This window comes from Cyclopterus lumpus, chromosome 23, assembly GCF_009769545.1.
Source record: "Cyclopterus lumpus isolate fCycLum1 chromosome 23, fCycLum1.pri, whole genome shotgun sequence".
NCBI lineage: Eukaryota > Metazoa > Chordata > Actinopteri > Perciformes > Cyclopteridae > Cyclopterus > Cyclopterus lumpus.
The window spans coordinates 13,662,723-13,678,701 of NC_046988.1; the positions used below are offsets into that span (position 1 = coordinate 13,662,723).

At 43.1% G+C, this 15,979-nt stretch overlaps 1 protein-coding gene across 1 annotated transcript in view; it reads left to right on the forward strand.

The window, feature by feature from the left end:
- The window catches only part of anks1b (ankyrin repeat and sterile alpha motif domain containing 1B), a 156,004-nt gene that overhangs the window by 65,319 nt on the left and 74,706 nt on the right, over positions 1–15,979 (forward strand). Inside the window, exon 10 of the mRNA XM_034526551.1 lies at positions 683–814. Coding sequence (XP_034382442.1) covers positions 683–814 — 132 coding nt within the window. The remainder of the gene's footprint in view (positions 1–682; positions 815–15,979) is intronic.

Genomic DNA, 15,979 nt, shown 5'->3' on the forward strand with positions numbered 1-15,979 from the left:
TGTGTGTGTTCTCTGGTGTCTGTCAGCGTAATCGGCTGTGACCGGCGTCCTTTGCCGCATCATGTGGTTCACTGAGATATCGGGTGGGTTGTGACACCTTGTGCCACAGAGCGCATCCACACACACACACACCTGCCTCCCGGGAGCCAAAGAGCCCCAGGAAGTGTGTGTGTGTGTGTGGGTTGTGGCACCCAGAGCAGCATCGCGATGATTTTTTTTTTTCCTAAAATGAGCATTAGCATCTAAAGATATTGGTGCTGGAAAAACAAATAAAGAGAATGAATATCCTGATTTCGGGGGAAATCTGTGAAGCTTTGAATTTGCATTGAGGACATCTTGAGTGGTCTCACCCGACCTGCAGCCTTTCTGATTATCCCTTAGAAAGACAATATCCCAAACCTCAAAAGAAAAGGAAATTACTAAAAGATTTCTGCATACAAGAGTGCCGGATACACTATATGAACTGCATTCTTTCCTCTTTTTTTTTTTTAAAACTAACTTTTCCTTCTATCGCCTTAAAGAAGGAGTGTGTACTACTTTATAATTTATAGGCAGAAATATAATATACAATCCATAACTAAGTTTTCATCGGTGTACAATCACATGAAACTAAATATACTTGTACATCTCTCGCAAACTATTGATTTAAATTGTTGTTGTTTTTGTTGTTTTGTTTACCCAGCGGCCGACCCCGCCTCTCGCTGTGGCCCTGGAGGAGGAGGAGGCGGAAAAGAGTTGTGGCCCCACTGGATTCTGGGAGGCCCTGACGCCCTGCAATGGCTGCCGCAACCTGGGCTTTTCCAGCCTATCACAGGTACACACACACACACACACACACACACACACACACACACTGCTTGACTACTGGGAAATTACAGGCTAGTTGTTCCGCCGCTGTTCCGAGTGAATGCTTCGGCTGGTTGCCTAGGGAACGCAGCGGGACTGCCTCTCCCGGCATCTTTCATCGTCGTTCCTCCTGTGTCGTTATATGAACTTTCCAAAATGTCTCCTCATTTATTTTGATCTTTTCATCACCTGTGGCAATAAGCCCGTCTTTTAAGTAGAACTCCCGATGTCGTCTTTTCCAAATGCAGCTTTCTTCTCCTTCCGTCTCCTCATTGGGCCTTTTCCCCAAAGACATCTCTTTTTATTTATTATTTTATTCCAGCTTGTGGGCTTAATTTTAGGGGTAAAATATCACGTGAACGAGACGTGACTCAGGCGGATGTATCCGGTAAATTAAACAATATATAAAACATCGTTCAGACCTTGATAATCAATTATTTCTGACGATCCCTAAAATATGAAAGGGAATAAAATAGGAATACATTGCACTTAAAGGGTTTGTACTTCACGTCTACACATTTTGTTCATGTTCTGTTGTTTTATTCGGATCAAACTGTAAATGATGAATGAGGTGACAGATTGTCCTGATTAACTGTACATTGGAGGATGTTCTAGTCTGTTATGTACAGTAATGTGAATTTAAATAGCATAATAGAGGCACTTAAAGCGCACATACTGTACATGTGGTAAACCCAGAGTGTTGGCGAAGTGGGGCCCTCGTGTGAATGGGGAGGATAATGGTTTTTCACACCTTTTGGACCTGAAAACATCCACTGAAATATATACTATATATTATCCTCTTCTACTTGTTACCGCTCGTGCCAGGGTGCGAATCTCTTCCACTTCCTCATATTCCTTCCTTCCTTCAGCCCTTGGTGCTGTGTGGCTAAGTGTGTGCAGAGGAGATTGTTTAGCGGTGCGATGCGTTCTGGCTCAAACAGCAGGACATCTTGACATTTACAACAACGGGCCCCTCTGTCTTGTATACTGGCAGCCTTCCTGCACGACTGGCTCACTGCCCGGAGAGGTGTGTGTGTGTGTGTGTGTGTGTGTGTGTGTGTGTGTGTGTGGTAATTTTTTGTTGCGTAGAAAGGAGAAAAAAAACCTCTTTGCATGTCAGTTTAAATGTGAGCATGAGTGTGTATATAGAGCATATTTGGAGGCATCAGCTGTACTGTGTGTGTGTGTGGCTTTATAGAAGAAGAGGAGAGGAAAAAGCAGGGGGAGGTAGAGAAATTGAGTTGTTATCCCATAATGAAGTTAGCATCATGCTAATTAGCCCGGTGTCATGATGAGTAAACAGAGTTACCGTAAAGAGAGCAGCCTGTGTTTCCTCCTCCTGAGGATGAATAAAAAGTTTTCCTCTTATCGTCCCAATTCTTCTTCTTTTCTCTCATCCCTTTCTCTCTCTCCCCGGCTCCTCCATCTTTCACTTCATGTACCAGCGGAAGTGTGTTAACCTTTGTATCGGCTGTCTGAGCGCTGCTGTCCGGCTGTCACTCAAGGCTTGTCAGTCAAAGAACAAGTCATCCAGAAAACACTTTTTTTTTTGTTTAAAGTTTTATATAAAAACTTTTAGTTTCAAGGAGTTGTTTGTTTTTTCTTCTTCTTCTTCTACGGTAAAGAAAAGATCAGGTGAAGCGTTGGATGTTTATTAGAATATTTTTAACCTCCTCATTTAACCTGGCGATCTGTGACTGTGTGACTTAAACTAATCCTTTCAAGAAGTCTCACAGGAACACAAACTAAATAAATGATGGAGAACGCAAAGAAGTCGGGTGGTTTTAAAGAGAGCACAGGTGGATCGAATCGCTTCAGAAAGAGGAACATTAGGTAGTGAAAGTATTCTGAATCCGTTACAATCCTATTTAAATGTGAAGTTTAAATTAACTCCGTTAAAACAATTTAAACAACATTTGAACGACGTAAGCGTCAGGATGGAAATACTGCCCGCATCATTCAATCATCTAATAGACACCAAAGTGTGTGTGTGTGTGTGTGTGTGTGTGTGTGTGTGTGTGTGTTTAAAAAAAACGTGCACATGTCTGAGCAGGTGCACGCACAGGATAAGTGAATGTGCTAATTAGTGCTTCAGTGTTGGTGTGTACACCTGTCGGGCGAGCATTAGATTATCCAGATAAACAGAAAGAGTGCACTCTGTTCCTAATGGATACGGCATGTCATTAGTGTGTGTGTGTGTGTGTATGTGTGTGTGTGTGCGCCGGCATACGTGTCTGCATAAGGACCAGCTTCCCCACTTTTTGTTGCCAGCCACAGGTTTCCTCCCACCGCCACATCTTCAAGAGTCACCTCTGTGTGTGTGTGTGTGTGTGTGTGTGTGTGTGTGTGTGTGTGTGAGGAGGAAACCCAAGAAGTTCAGACCTCCACCTTGAAAGCAGGATAAAGACAAGGGGACAAAAAAAAAAAAAAGGGAGAAAGATATAATAAATAAAGGCGACAACAACAACAACAAAATTCTGATTTAAGAGAGGACGGCAGAGTTGCTAGGCAACGCATAAATGCATACGATATCAGGCGCAGGGACGCACACACACACGGTTTGGGATCAAACGTTCTCTAATGAACAATTTGAATGAGATTTAGAATTATTATTTAATATTAACTTGCCTAATATATTTAAAGCCGATTAGCCGGTTCCCTTCCGGTTGAAGTCTGTATGATGAGTTGAAATGTACACGTGAGTCGAGGAGACACGGAAAAAGTTAATTTTTAATCGAGGATTTTTCTTGTCATGAGGATTTTAATTATATTATTCAATTTAGAATTACACAAATTACAACGGAAAAGAAAACATAAAAATGTGGTTTAATTCTTTCTCCTTCTCTTTATTATCTTTATTTCCCAATCTCTCTCTCTCTCTCTCTGTGAGGCCGTCGGGACACTTAGTTCTTGTTAATGGCGTTATGCACTCTGCAGCTATATACTGTCTACCTGTCAACCTAACCTTCAACACACACGCACGCACGCACACACACACACACACACACACACACGCACGCACACACACACACACACACACACACACACACACACACACACCGATAGCTGCTGTCACACATATTTTTTTACTGAAATAGATTAGGTACACACAGATATCCTGCCCTTTAGTGTGTGTGTGTGTGTGAAGTCTGACATCCTGCTGGAGTTCAGATATCTTGTTGTCCTTGAGGTAAACAGGAAAAGGGAGAAAAGATTGGAGGAAGAGACGCATTCAGGAGCTTAAAAGAAAGAAAAGACCAGCTCTCTGGTTCTACTCCAGCATTACCCTGGTGTCGATGTGCCCTTGGGCAAGACACGCAACCCCAAGATGCATCACGAGAGCCAACGAAGCCAACTTACGCAACTCTAACAGTCTTTATGCTAAGCTAACGGCTATGGCGCCATCTTTAATTGACAGAAGTTGTGCTTTTTTACCGAGCTGTCAAACTATTCCTTTAACTTGTGGACACTTCAGCCGGTGTGAATGAATATAAAAGTCACGGGTTGTTAAAGCCGCACTTTAATGCCACGTACCTTTTTATATTCTCCTGTTTTTCATGCTCCTGTAGTGTTGAAGTGGTTTCTTAAGGAGGGTGAATGTGGATAGTGAGAGGTGTCACAACTCCGCTCCGCTCGCCTCTTCCTGACCGTCATTTTTCTTTCATCGCTTCCACTCTTTTATTTCTTTATTCCAACATTTATGCTCAACCACTCGAGCACCGTTCGAACGAAACGTTTCCACAAAGACGAGAGGTTTTTTTTCTTTTTTTTTCTTCACAAATGTCACATATTTTCTGTGAAACAAAAGCCCTTTTTAAAACCGGGGCTGTACGTGTTCGAGGAGGCTGCTGATCTGAAGGGAGCGTTAAGCCTCGGAAACAATTCCTTTTATCGCCAGTGAGATATAGGACCACAGAGTACCCGTAAAAGTGATAAACAAGAAGTATTATAACTGTATATATTCAGTTTAATAGAAATAAGTCAATTTAACAAAAATCTGGGGTGCAAAAAATCCATTCTGCATCTTTTTTAATGTATCATTTTGGATACTGTGGCATGAATACACAGATTCATCTTTTAGTGCTTGATATGAATCCAAGTGAAATGGGGGTGGGTATGTTTTTACGACAGGCAGAAAAAGAGTGCGTATTGGAGAGAAAATATAGTCTCGCCATGTTTTAACCTCGGGCCTTTTCGCCCCAAAGTATTGCATCAATCCGCCCCTTTACGGCTGGATGGAGAACATCAAAGTGATGCTCACAGCCGGTGTGTCGCTGCAGCATCAAACACCTGAAACTTCCTGCCAAGTGGTCGGGCTGGCCGTGAAAGCGAGTGAAAGGGTTTTTCGGCCTCTCGCTCTGTTGGTGGTGGTGATTGCGGGCGTCCTTAAGGTGGCCCAGCCAGCTGTGGGCCGGCCGTAGAGGGGAATCCAATTCTGCCAGGCAATCCCCAACGTGCACCTCTCTCTCTCTCTCTCTCTCTCTTTCTGTTTCACCCCTCGCTTCCATCTCTTCTCGATTCCCAGGAACACCGACAACCGGCTCTCTACGCCTCTCTCTCTCCCATCTCATCTGATTTTCTCCGCCACTAACCTTTTCCATCGCTTCTTTTTCAACCTTCCTGGAAATGCACTTATTGGCTTTCATGCAAGCAGCTAAGGCGAAACAGCTTACACCTACCAACACCTCTCGAGTTGCAAAAAGATGCATATTGTTTCTAAAACATATATATATATATATATATATTACAGTTCGAACTATTACCTTTAATGCACAACTTCCTGAAGTCTTGTCATCACAGTGAGGTTCTCAGGTTTTGAACTAAGATGCTAACCATGCTAAACATGTGACCTGCTGAACATCATCAGCAGGTTAGCAGTTAACTAGCGCCGCTGTGCCTGATGACACACACACACACACACACACAAAAGTATCAGGCGCTTCTAGTTGGCTAGTTAACACCGCCGTGGGATTAGTATTTATCTGCTCATCTCACCCTCGGAAAGAACGAGTATCCGCTTGAGCCCATTTCATTTTTTGATTGCTGCGATCTTTCTTAATGTTCCCCATCTCTGCTTTCCATCCAGTGCGTCTCTCCAGTGCTGCGTTCTCTCTCCCCCCCCCCCCCGAGGGCCTCTGAGGGTCCATTGTCCTCTCTGGTGTCCACCCCTCCCCGTTTCTCTCTCTCTAATCAAATCGCCTCTGTGAGGAAATGCCAGCGAATTATAGCCTCTATTCATATCTGATGGCTTATGAACTCGGCGCATGAGGCAACGGGATGGGCTGTGACAGTACGGGGTTAAACGGAGACCGAGAGAGTCACAATGAGGACGGTGGAAGCTCCTCGGACCACAGCAACCGCACGCATACTATTTGCACGTACACACACGCACACACTGTATATAATATGTCAATAATGCATTCGCAGAGAAAACGCACACACTAAAATACGCACATAGGCGCTCGCGGGATCACGCACGTCAACACCAGACTGCGTGATTACACCGATATGATCACATGCCGCATCGCGTACAATCTTTTGGTCGCACGCAGGCGCCGTTACACAAGTGCACGCACACGCACACACACACACACACACGGTGGAGCGTTTAATCTGGCCTCCGCAGTCGGACGGGAGCTGCATACGAGTTGCTAATTAGCGGCCGGAGGAGGCCTCTGTTTGTGTGCTCTCTTCCTGTCGGGCTCAGACACAAGTTCCTCTGTGTCCTATCTCTGCCCCGAAAGATAGAGAGAGGCCGGCAGTGAGGGGGGAGGAAGGGAGGGAGGGAGGGAAGTGAACGAGGGACCGAGTGTGTTGGTTTGTCGGAGAAGGACCCCCGCCGCTCGCATCGGAAACGCCGTGAAAGCTTTAAAATCCGTCTGAAACCCCCCTCGAGGAGGACTGAGCGGGAAGAAGAGGTGAGAGACGCCGAAATATCAGGTAGCTAAACCTGTTGCCACGCCGACGGATTAATCCCCCCCCCCCGCGCTCCCCACACCCCCCGGGCTTCACCGTGGACTTGAGGGTGAGGGATTTTCCTCCCAGATCGAGTGAAATCTTTAAGCTCGCCGCTCAACTGGATATTTGTGCCGTTTCTTTTCTTGCCGCGTCTGAGAAAATCGAAACATGCTGCCTGCACATGACTCTTCACGTCTGTGTCTTTTCTTGTGTGTGTGTGTGTGTGTGTGTGTGTGTGTGTGTGTGTGTGTGTGTGTGTGTGTGTGTGTGTGTGTGTGTGTGTGTGTGTGTGTGTGTGTGTGTGTGTGTGTGTGTGTGTGTGTGTGTGTGTGTGTGTGTGTGTGTGTGTGTGTGTGTGTGTGTGTGTGTGTGTGTGTGTGTGTGTGTGTGTGTGTGAGTGAGGATATCCTCACTGCACTCCCACTTCTTTACCCATTTTTCCTTCTTCCCTCTCGATCCGCTGACACAAACTCCACAAGTGAGTGTTGAGTCGGATCCCTTTTGAGCTACCTGTGTGCACTTCCTCCTGCTGGAGATGTAAAGCAAGAAGACCAATGAGAGATGAAAGACATAGAGGGGAACACATGGTGGTGGGGGTGGGGGGGGATTCCTCGTCTCTCCATCCAGTTGGAGCTCATCGCTCTCCTCTCTTCATCTTTTGTTCCTCCCTCCGTCTCAACGCTTCGTCTTCATTAATGCTGCTGCTGCTCTTCCACCTGTGGCGCTTGAAAGAAAAAAAAAAAAAAAAAACTTCCGTATTTCATTGCTAATTCATGGTGGCGTTTCGGTAATTACCGTGAACAAACGAGACCCTCGCGGCTCTCTTTTCGTCATATTAAGACCAGCGATCTTGTCACTTCCTGTTCCCGAAGACAACGGCTTCCTTTGTCTCACGTTTTTGATTTTATTTTAATCTCACTTCAAAACTTTTTTTACTCTGACGAACAAATGGTTGGTTTTCGGTCTTGCTCAGATTTATAATTGTGTTGAATACGGTGATGCTGCGGCTGTCATGGCAACCCTTCATCCCAGTATGTTTCCCATCAATACTGTGAGGAAAGGATGATTGTATAATATATAATGAATGTTTTCATTGACTATTTCTTACTACTATTTAAATTCATTTTTACTACGAGGTCTGCGAGCGGGATTAGTTTGTGATGGATGTCGACAGCTTTTAAAAAAAAAAAAAAAATGTTTTGTGTTATTGGCTAAAAAATCAAAAGAGTAAAAAGACATGTTTCGTGGATCAATATTTAACACAACCCACATTGTTCCTCACTTTAACTGAAGTACATCATGCACTATCTAGAAGGCTGATTAGTAAACCTGGGTTTACTCAGCTTCTGGTCTACATACTGTAGCTTTTTTAATACATCTGGATGCTACAGAAAGCCAAGCGAAACAAGGCTCCGTATAAGTGCTCGTACAGTAAACACACCGTATGAGATGCGGCTCACTTTCTCGAAGGCTTTTGCCCAGAAATCGCAATTTGGCTCGGCGCTCAAAAATGACTACGACGGTGATTAATTGCACCTCGAGTGTGAGCCGTCAGGATGGGTTTTATTCTGCCGGAGCGGTGAACTGGCAGCAGCCAAACCGGGCTGTCACTTCAAATCAGTATCCGCTAACGGGCACGGCCACCTGCAGAGCGTGGGCATAAAGGACCGACTGGTGGCCGGGTCTCCATTAGCTGGTAATTGCAGTCTAATTGAGTGCTGATGGAGATTTTAAAAAAATAGGGTGGTGTAATAGTTTGTAGGCCTTTTTAATAAAGTGCAATGTGAAATAAGTCTCTCAGAGTGTGAGTGAGAGAAATCATCAGGGTACAGATTGCTCTGTCAGCCGGGATGATTAAATCCCATTTTTTGGAGTCCGCCCGGGCGTGTGATTGATGGCCCGGTGCAGTCTGGGTAATGTAGTAGCAGATGATGACAGGAAGAATAACGGCTGTTGAACGAGTGAACGAGGCTGGGAGAGAGAGAGAGAGAGAGAGAGAGAGAGGGCGAAAAGTAAAGAGTCAAAGAGGGTTGAGAGAGACACCCACAACCAAAAGTGTACCGCTGACCCCATTAGGGGAGGATACATAACCAGGGGGGGGGGGGAGGTTGCCCGAGTGACACTTCAGATATGGTGATGGAGTGTGGCGGACGGACATCCAGCGGCTGTGTCGCTGGAAAGAAAATGTTTTTGTCTCTTTTGGCTTAAATGACGCTCGGCCCCCCCCCCCTCCCCCCCCGCGACCTTTTCCCCGGCTTCACATCTCTCACTTGTGTTTTTTCATTCTTTCTGGGTACACATCTGCCTCAGAGATAAGGGACCTTTTGGTTCCCAGCGCTCTCTCTCTCTCTCTCTCTCTCTCCGATGCGGCAACAAAATGCAATCTCCCTAAACAGCCAAAGAGAACACGGTTGTTATATAAAGGTCCTGAAGAAAACATTTTATCACCACTAAATAAAGAGTTATTTTTCTGTGAATACTGCAATTCCGTTTTTATATTTAGTATTTCATCTAGCGTGCACATTGCAATTTCGGCATTTGCCAGACACCTAATTAATTAATTAATTATTTAATTAAGAAAAGTTAATCAAGAGCATCCTTCCTATTACCTTACCTAGCTGTATCATGATATGGATGGAGGCCTGAATTTCTCTCTTTTTTTAAGATAATATTTATAATAAATTCTGTTTGTTTTTGCCCTTTTAAGAGAGAGACATGAAAGAGAGTTTAACAACCGGTTTATGAGGATGTTTGTTGTTGTTGTTGTTGTTGTGCTTGACAGAATGCTCAGCGGTTGTTTTTGGTCTTTTTATTTATTTCCACCATGTGACGAGACCCTGAAGCTGTTGCACTGGCAAAGGATAGATTCTAACAACGGTCCCCTTTCATCCGTTTCGGGAGATAAAAAACAACTTTAGTTTAAGCCATCATATCTCATATTTTAAGGTTTCTAGACTATAAAACTTTGTTGCAGTTTTTTTTGTCGACATTTTATGGCACATTTGCCACATTAAGCTCTTAAATCTGTGATTTTCCATCACAAATCCACATAAAAAGTAGCCTGTGATCCTAATCTATGCCAGTCAATCAGTTTTACAGCAGATGACGCTATTTCTTTCCTTTTTTGAGAAACCTCATTGATCACTGGGAATGAAACCCCCCCCGAAGGTCCTGAAGGAACCGTTAAAACATTCGACTCTAAAACTCTCCAGGAATGAAGAGAAGAAAGAAAGATTCACACTTTGTCTTTTCACACATTTTTCTTCAGAGGATTCTCAGGCGAAGGTGAACCAAACCGACCTTTGACCCTGGACTGACACTCGTGTCCGCTCATTTGAAAAGACCGCATCGAACATCACACATCTATACATCTATACACTCGACATCACGTCGACATCACGTGTGTTCAGTTCATGAAAGTTAATTTGTAATATTTTGGTGGCCTTTAAAAATGTCTTTTATTTATCGCCATGTTTGGCTCCGCCCTCTCGTGTCACTTCTGGTGACTGTTTTTTATCTGCTGGTCTAACGTGACCGTTTCTTTTGTTATTTTATGCAGCAACAACTTATCCTGTCAGCAGAAAAATGGCTTGATATGAATTTAACATTTTGATGAAGTCCATGTGGTACAATTTCTAAGAAATATCTGGAAATATCTCTACTGAGAATACAGCTGTGGCTCTGGGCTCACCAGCAATTTTTGACTTTTGACTTTTTGATACCGACGTTCCAGATTTATTGACACGTTTCAACATGTGCAAGATTAACAGAGTATTAAAACTCGTAATAAAGTAAAACATTTCAAAAGAAAAGATACATTTAAAAAAAATTATTTTATTATTTTCAAAGCAGCAGCAGCAGCAGCTCCTGACCCATCCCGAGCTCTCTACGAAAACGAGAAAAAAACTCCCCAAAATGGGAAGAAATCTCGGAAGAGGCAATTCAAAGAGAGATCCCCTCTCCTCGGACGGATGGGCCTGTGCCTGGATCTGAAAAAAATAGACAATTGACAATTAGAACATGAATAATATACAGTAATGTGAGTCAAATTAAACCATCTATCTGTCTATAGTGTAGTTTATGTTTAAATGTAAATTAAGACGTGTGTGTGTGTGTGTAGTGTGATACTATCTCAGCCACGGGTGATTCCTCAGCTGCTCCAGGGTAAAACGCTGATCCGGGTCCGCGTGCATGCAACCCGGATCAATCTGTAGCGAAAGGAGAAGAAAGGTTTAGGTCCTGTGATCCATCGCAATCCATAGGTGCTCCTCCCGACTGACGGAATATTATGTATTAATATTATAGATACATATACCAGTATCTAATTTGTGGTATTGGTATTGAGGACCTATTGTTCTTAAAGCGTTTATTATTATTATTACCGTACGAGTTTTTGCCTGTTAGCTTGAATGTTGGCCTGCGACATCTACCGCTGCAATGTTTTGCACGGTGTATCGATACTAAAATGGTACCGCGGTACCCGTACGTTATAAAACGATACGATTTTGTATCGATGCTTAATTAATATATACCAGTATCTAATTTGTGGTATTGGTATTGAGGACCTATTGTTCTTAAAGCGTTTATTATTATTATTACCGTACAAGTTTTTGCCTGTTAGCTTGAATGTTGGCCTGCGACATCTACCGCTGCAATGTTTTGCACGGTGTATCGATACTAAAATGGTACCGCGGTACCCGTACGTTAAAAACGATACAAGTTTGCATATTTTTTTTATCGATGCTTAATTAAAGTATACCACTATCTAATTTGTGGTATTGGTATTGGGGACCTATTGTTCTTAAAACTTTTATTACCGTACGAGTTTTTGCCTGTTAGCTTGAATGTCGGCCTGCGACATCTACCGCTGCAATGTTTTGCACGGTGTATCGATACTAAAATGGTACCGCGGTACCCGTATATTAAAAAAACGATACGAGTTTGCATATTTTTTGTATCGATGCTTAATTAAAATATACCAGTATCTAATTTGTGGTATTGGTATTGAGGACCTATTGTTCTTAAAACGTTTATTACCGTACAAGTTTTTGCCTGTTAGCTTGAATGTCGGCCTGCGACATCTACTGCTGCAATGTTTGCACGGTGTATCGATACTACAATGGTACCGCGGTAACCGTATATTAAAAAAACGATACGATTTTGCATATTTTTTGTATCGATGCTTAATTCAAATATACCAGTATCGTATTTGTGGTATTGGTATTGAGGACCTATTGTTCTTAAAGCGTTTATTATTATTATTATTATTATTATTATTGCCGTACAAGTTTTTGCCTGTTAGCTTGAATGTCGGCCTGCGACATCTACCGCTGCAATGTTTGCACGGTGTATCGATACTAAAATGGTACCACGGTACCCGTACGTTAAAAACGATACAAGTTTGCATATTTTTTGTATCGATGCTTAATTAAAATATACCACTATCTAATTTGTGGTATTGGTATTGAGGACCTATTGTTCTTAAAGCGTTTATTATTATTATTATTGCCGTACAAGTTTTTGCCTGTTAGCTTGAATGTCGACCTGCGACATCTACCGCTGCAATGTTTTGCACGGTGTATCGATACTAAAATGGTACCGCGGTACCCGTACGTTATAAAACGATACGATTTTGTATCGATGCTTAATTAATATATACCAGTATCGTATTTGTGGTATTGGTATTGAGGACCTATTGTTCTTAAAGCGTTTATTATTATTATCATTATTACCGTACGAGTTTTTGCCTGTTAGCTTGAATGTCGGCCTGCGACATCTACCTCTGCAATGTTTGTACGGTGTATCGATACTAAAATGGTACCGCGGTACCCGTACGTTAAATAACGATACGAGTTTGCATATTTTTTGTATCGATGCTTAATTAAAATATACCAGTATCTAATTTGTGGTATTGGTATTGAGGACCTATTGTTCTTAAAACGTTTATTATTATTACCGTACGAGTTTTTGCCTGTTAGCTTGAATGTCGGCCTGCGACATCTACTGCTGCAATGTTTTGCACGGTGTATCGATACTAAAATGGTACCGCGTTACCCGTATGTTAAAAACGATACGATTTTGCATATTTTTTGTATCGATGCTTAATTCAAATATACCAGTATCGTAGTTGTGGTATTGGTATTGAGGACCTATTGTTCTTAAAGCGTTTATTATTATTATTATTACCGTACAAGTTTTTGCTGGTTAGCTTGAATGTCGGCCTGCGACATCTACCGCTGCAATGTTTTGCACGGTGTATCGATACTAAAATGGTACCGCGGTACCCGTATGTTATAAAACGATACGATTTTGCATATTTATTGTATCGATGCTTAATTAAAATATACCAGTATCTAATTTGTGGTATTGGTATTGAGGACCTATTGTTCTTAAAACGTTTCTATGTTCTTGATCAGATCAGTTTATAATTTTGGTCAAATCAAAAGACCGTAGTTATAAAAGCTTTAAAGGTATATATTGATCAGATCTTTTCAGTCATCTTGACTGGAAATGACGGGACCAGCCCTTTTTTATAGTGGAGAGATTATTTGATGCCCGCCGTTATTATGGGATAATTTTTCTCTTTTCGGTTTGGGGCAGCGCCGAGGCTCCTGGCCGCAGTCTGCCCATATTTATATCAGCGACGTGCTGATTAATGTCTTCACCTTGAATTGTGCGTAAATAGAGGGCTTAACGGTTTAAATGTGAATGAAGACATGCGTGTGTGTGTGTGTGTGTGTGATACTATATCAGCCACGGGTGATGCTTCAGCTGGTCCAGGGTGAAACGAATATCCGGGTCCGCATGAATGCACGCCTCAAAGAAATCTTTGCCATCTGTAGCGAAAGGAGAAGAAAGGTTTAGGTCCTGTGATCCATCGCAACGCGAAATCAAATGAACAGATTTTTGGGGTTTTTATGTTTTTCTTACTTGTGGAAAGCCAACTGGTCTCATTCAGCTCCAGAAAGGTCATCTCCGGTGTAAATGCCGCCTTGTGTCTCATGAAGAACAGGACCACTCCGATCTGGTATACTGTCGAGGGTCCCGCTTTGTACTCCTCCCGACTGGACCACTCTGGGGGGACGTGAGTACCTAAAATATACAGACATAATAAAAAAAGACAGTGAGGAGGAGGAAGAGTCACCGATGGGTAAAGTTAATAAAGAGCAGGAGTAAAACTGGACTTCTTACCATAAAAGGTGTCATAGGCGTCGTCTTCTCCGCCGAAGCAGCTCAGGCCGAAGTCGATGACGCGAACTCGCGGCGCCTTCATGCAGGTCTCAATAAGGAGATTTTCCGGCTTGATGTCCCGGTGGAAAATGTGTTTCTCCTGCAGGTCAATGGCTACACTCACCAACTGCTTAATTATAACCTGAAAGACAAAAAAAGAGAGAGTTGAGGGATCAGAGAGGATGCTTGGACATGTTTTCATGGCTGTGACTCTGAGATGACTACAGCAGCTTACCTTAGCTTCCTTTTCCTTCAAGTGGCCTCCTTTGGTTTCAATGTAGTTGGAGAGGTCTACGGCCGGCATCGGCCTCTCCAGCACCAGGATCAGCTTCTCGTCCACAATGTACCAGTCCAGCAGGTCAACGTGTGCTGAATGCCGCTCTGATTCGGCCCTTAGTTTGTATAGGACGGCGACCTCCATGGGGATCTGGTTCCCATCGCCGTCTTCGTGAAGGAGGAGATCTTCGTCTATGGTAATATGCTTGATGGCGACCTACGGGAGATACAAACAAGACTTTTTGGTTACACTTCCTGACCGTACTGTGTGTGTGTGTGTCTGTATGTGTGTGAAAGAACATGTGAAAAAACTTACAGGCAGATTATCCTCTCTGCGATAGCCAGCATACACGCATCCAAATCCTCCTTGGCCAAGTTTCTTCTGCTGCCGGTACTTGGCCTTAAACACGGCTGACGGGTCTAGAACCCTGTTCTTCTTCTGAACCGGTCCGTCATCGGCGACCGCCTTCCTCTTAGCGCTTCTCTCGCTCAGAGCCGCCTCGGGTGCGTTTCCGCTTTCTAGAGATGAGAGGAAAAAAACATCACAACATGAATTCACTGACATTCACAACACGAACGAGGACAACAACACAAGACGATCATTCGATGTCTCTTAAATCATTTATAGCAGAATAATAGTTAAAACAATGGGGATGTAGCTTACCAGTGTCCTCTGAGCTGGATGTCAACAAGATGGGCTCCAGGATGGGGTCCACTCTCCTGCTTTTCTCCCTCTGTTGGCTTTCCCCATCTTCCGTTCTTTTTCTTTTCAGTCGTCCAGGAACAACACTAATGTCCTCCGAGGTGGACGGCAACTCATCTTCGTAGGGGCTGGGGTCCAGTTGCATGTTTCCCCCCCTCTGTGGGCTTTTCCCATCTTGCGTTATTTCAGTATTCCCTTCTCCAGGGACGACGTCCTTTTCCTCAGCTTTGAAGAGCTTTCCTAATACTTTCCCCATTACACCTGAAGACTGCTGAAGACCTTTCTAGTCCTTCTTTTTAGTCCTTGTTGCTGTAATGCCGGAGTATATATAGGGAAACTGGCACTGAGTGTTCTGGGCTGTGCCTTTTGATGAAGGGCTGTAGTTCCGTGCCTTTGAGGCCACATATTCCGGAACACAGTCTTATCACCGTGTTTACGGAATATGCAAATGAGGGTTTAGAGTAAATTCCGTGTGTACAGTTTATAATTAAAGATGGCGGTATCCACTCAATACATTCATACAGTGCATTCATTACTACATGTACAAGCATACAATACTTAATACTGACTCTCAGTCATCTGGCTGGCTTTCCTCCAAACTAATAAAATTCACTCTTTTATGAATTGTTCATCTTAATCTTAAAGTCAAACACTTATTTTTTTGCAGTTTAAGGTCTTTTTCTGAATTTTACATAATTTCTTAAATTCACCTTTTATAGGCACTTGCATTTGATACATACCCATATGTTATACAATCACAAATTGCAGGTATCTACTGTATATAATGAAGCACCATTGTCTTTAGGCACAGTGTAAAGACGTAATTTGGCCCTAAAGTTGAAAAGTTTAAGTCTGATTTATTAAAATTCTTAAAATCTCTTGTGAAAACGTAGCTTTACTCATGTGGACAAACTATTTTGGGGCATGAAATTTGGTTTACCAAAGCCTCAGGGTCTCAAAAGTGGT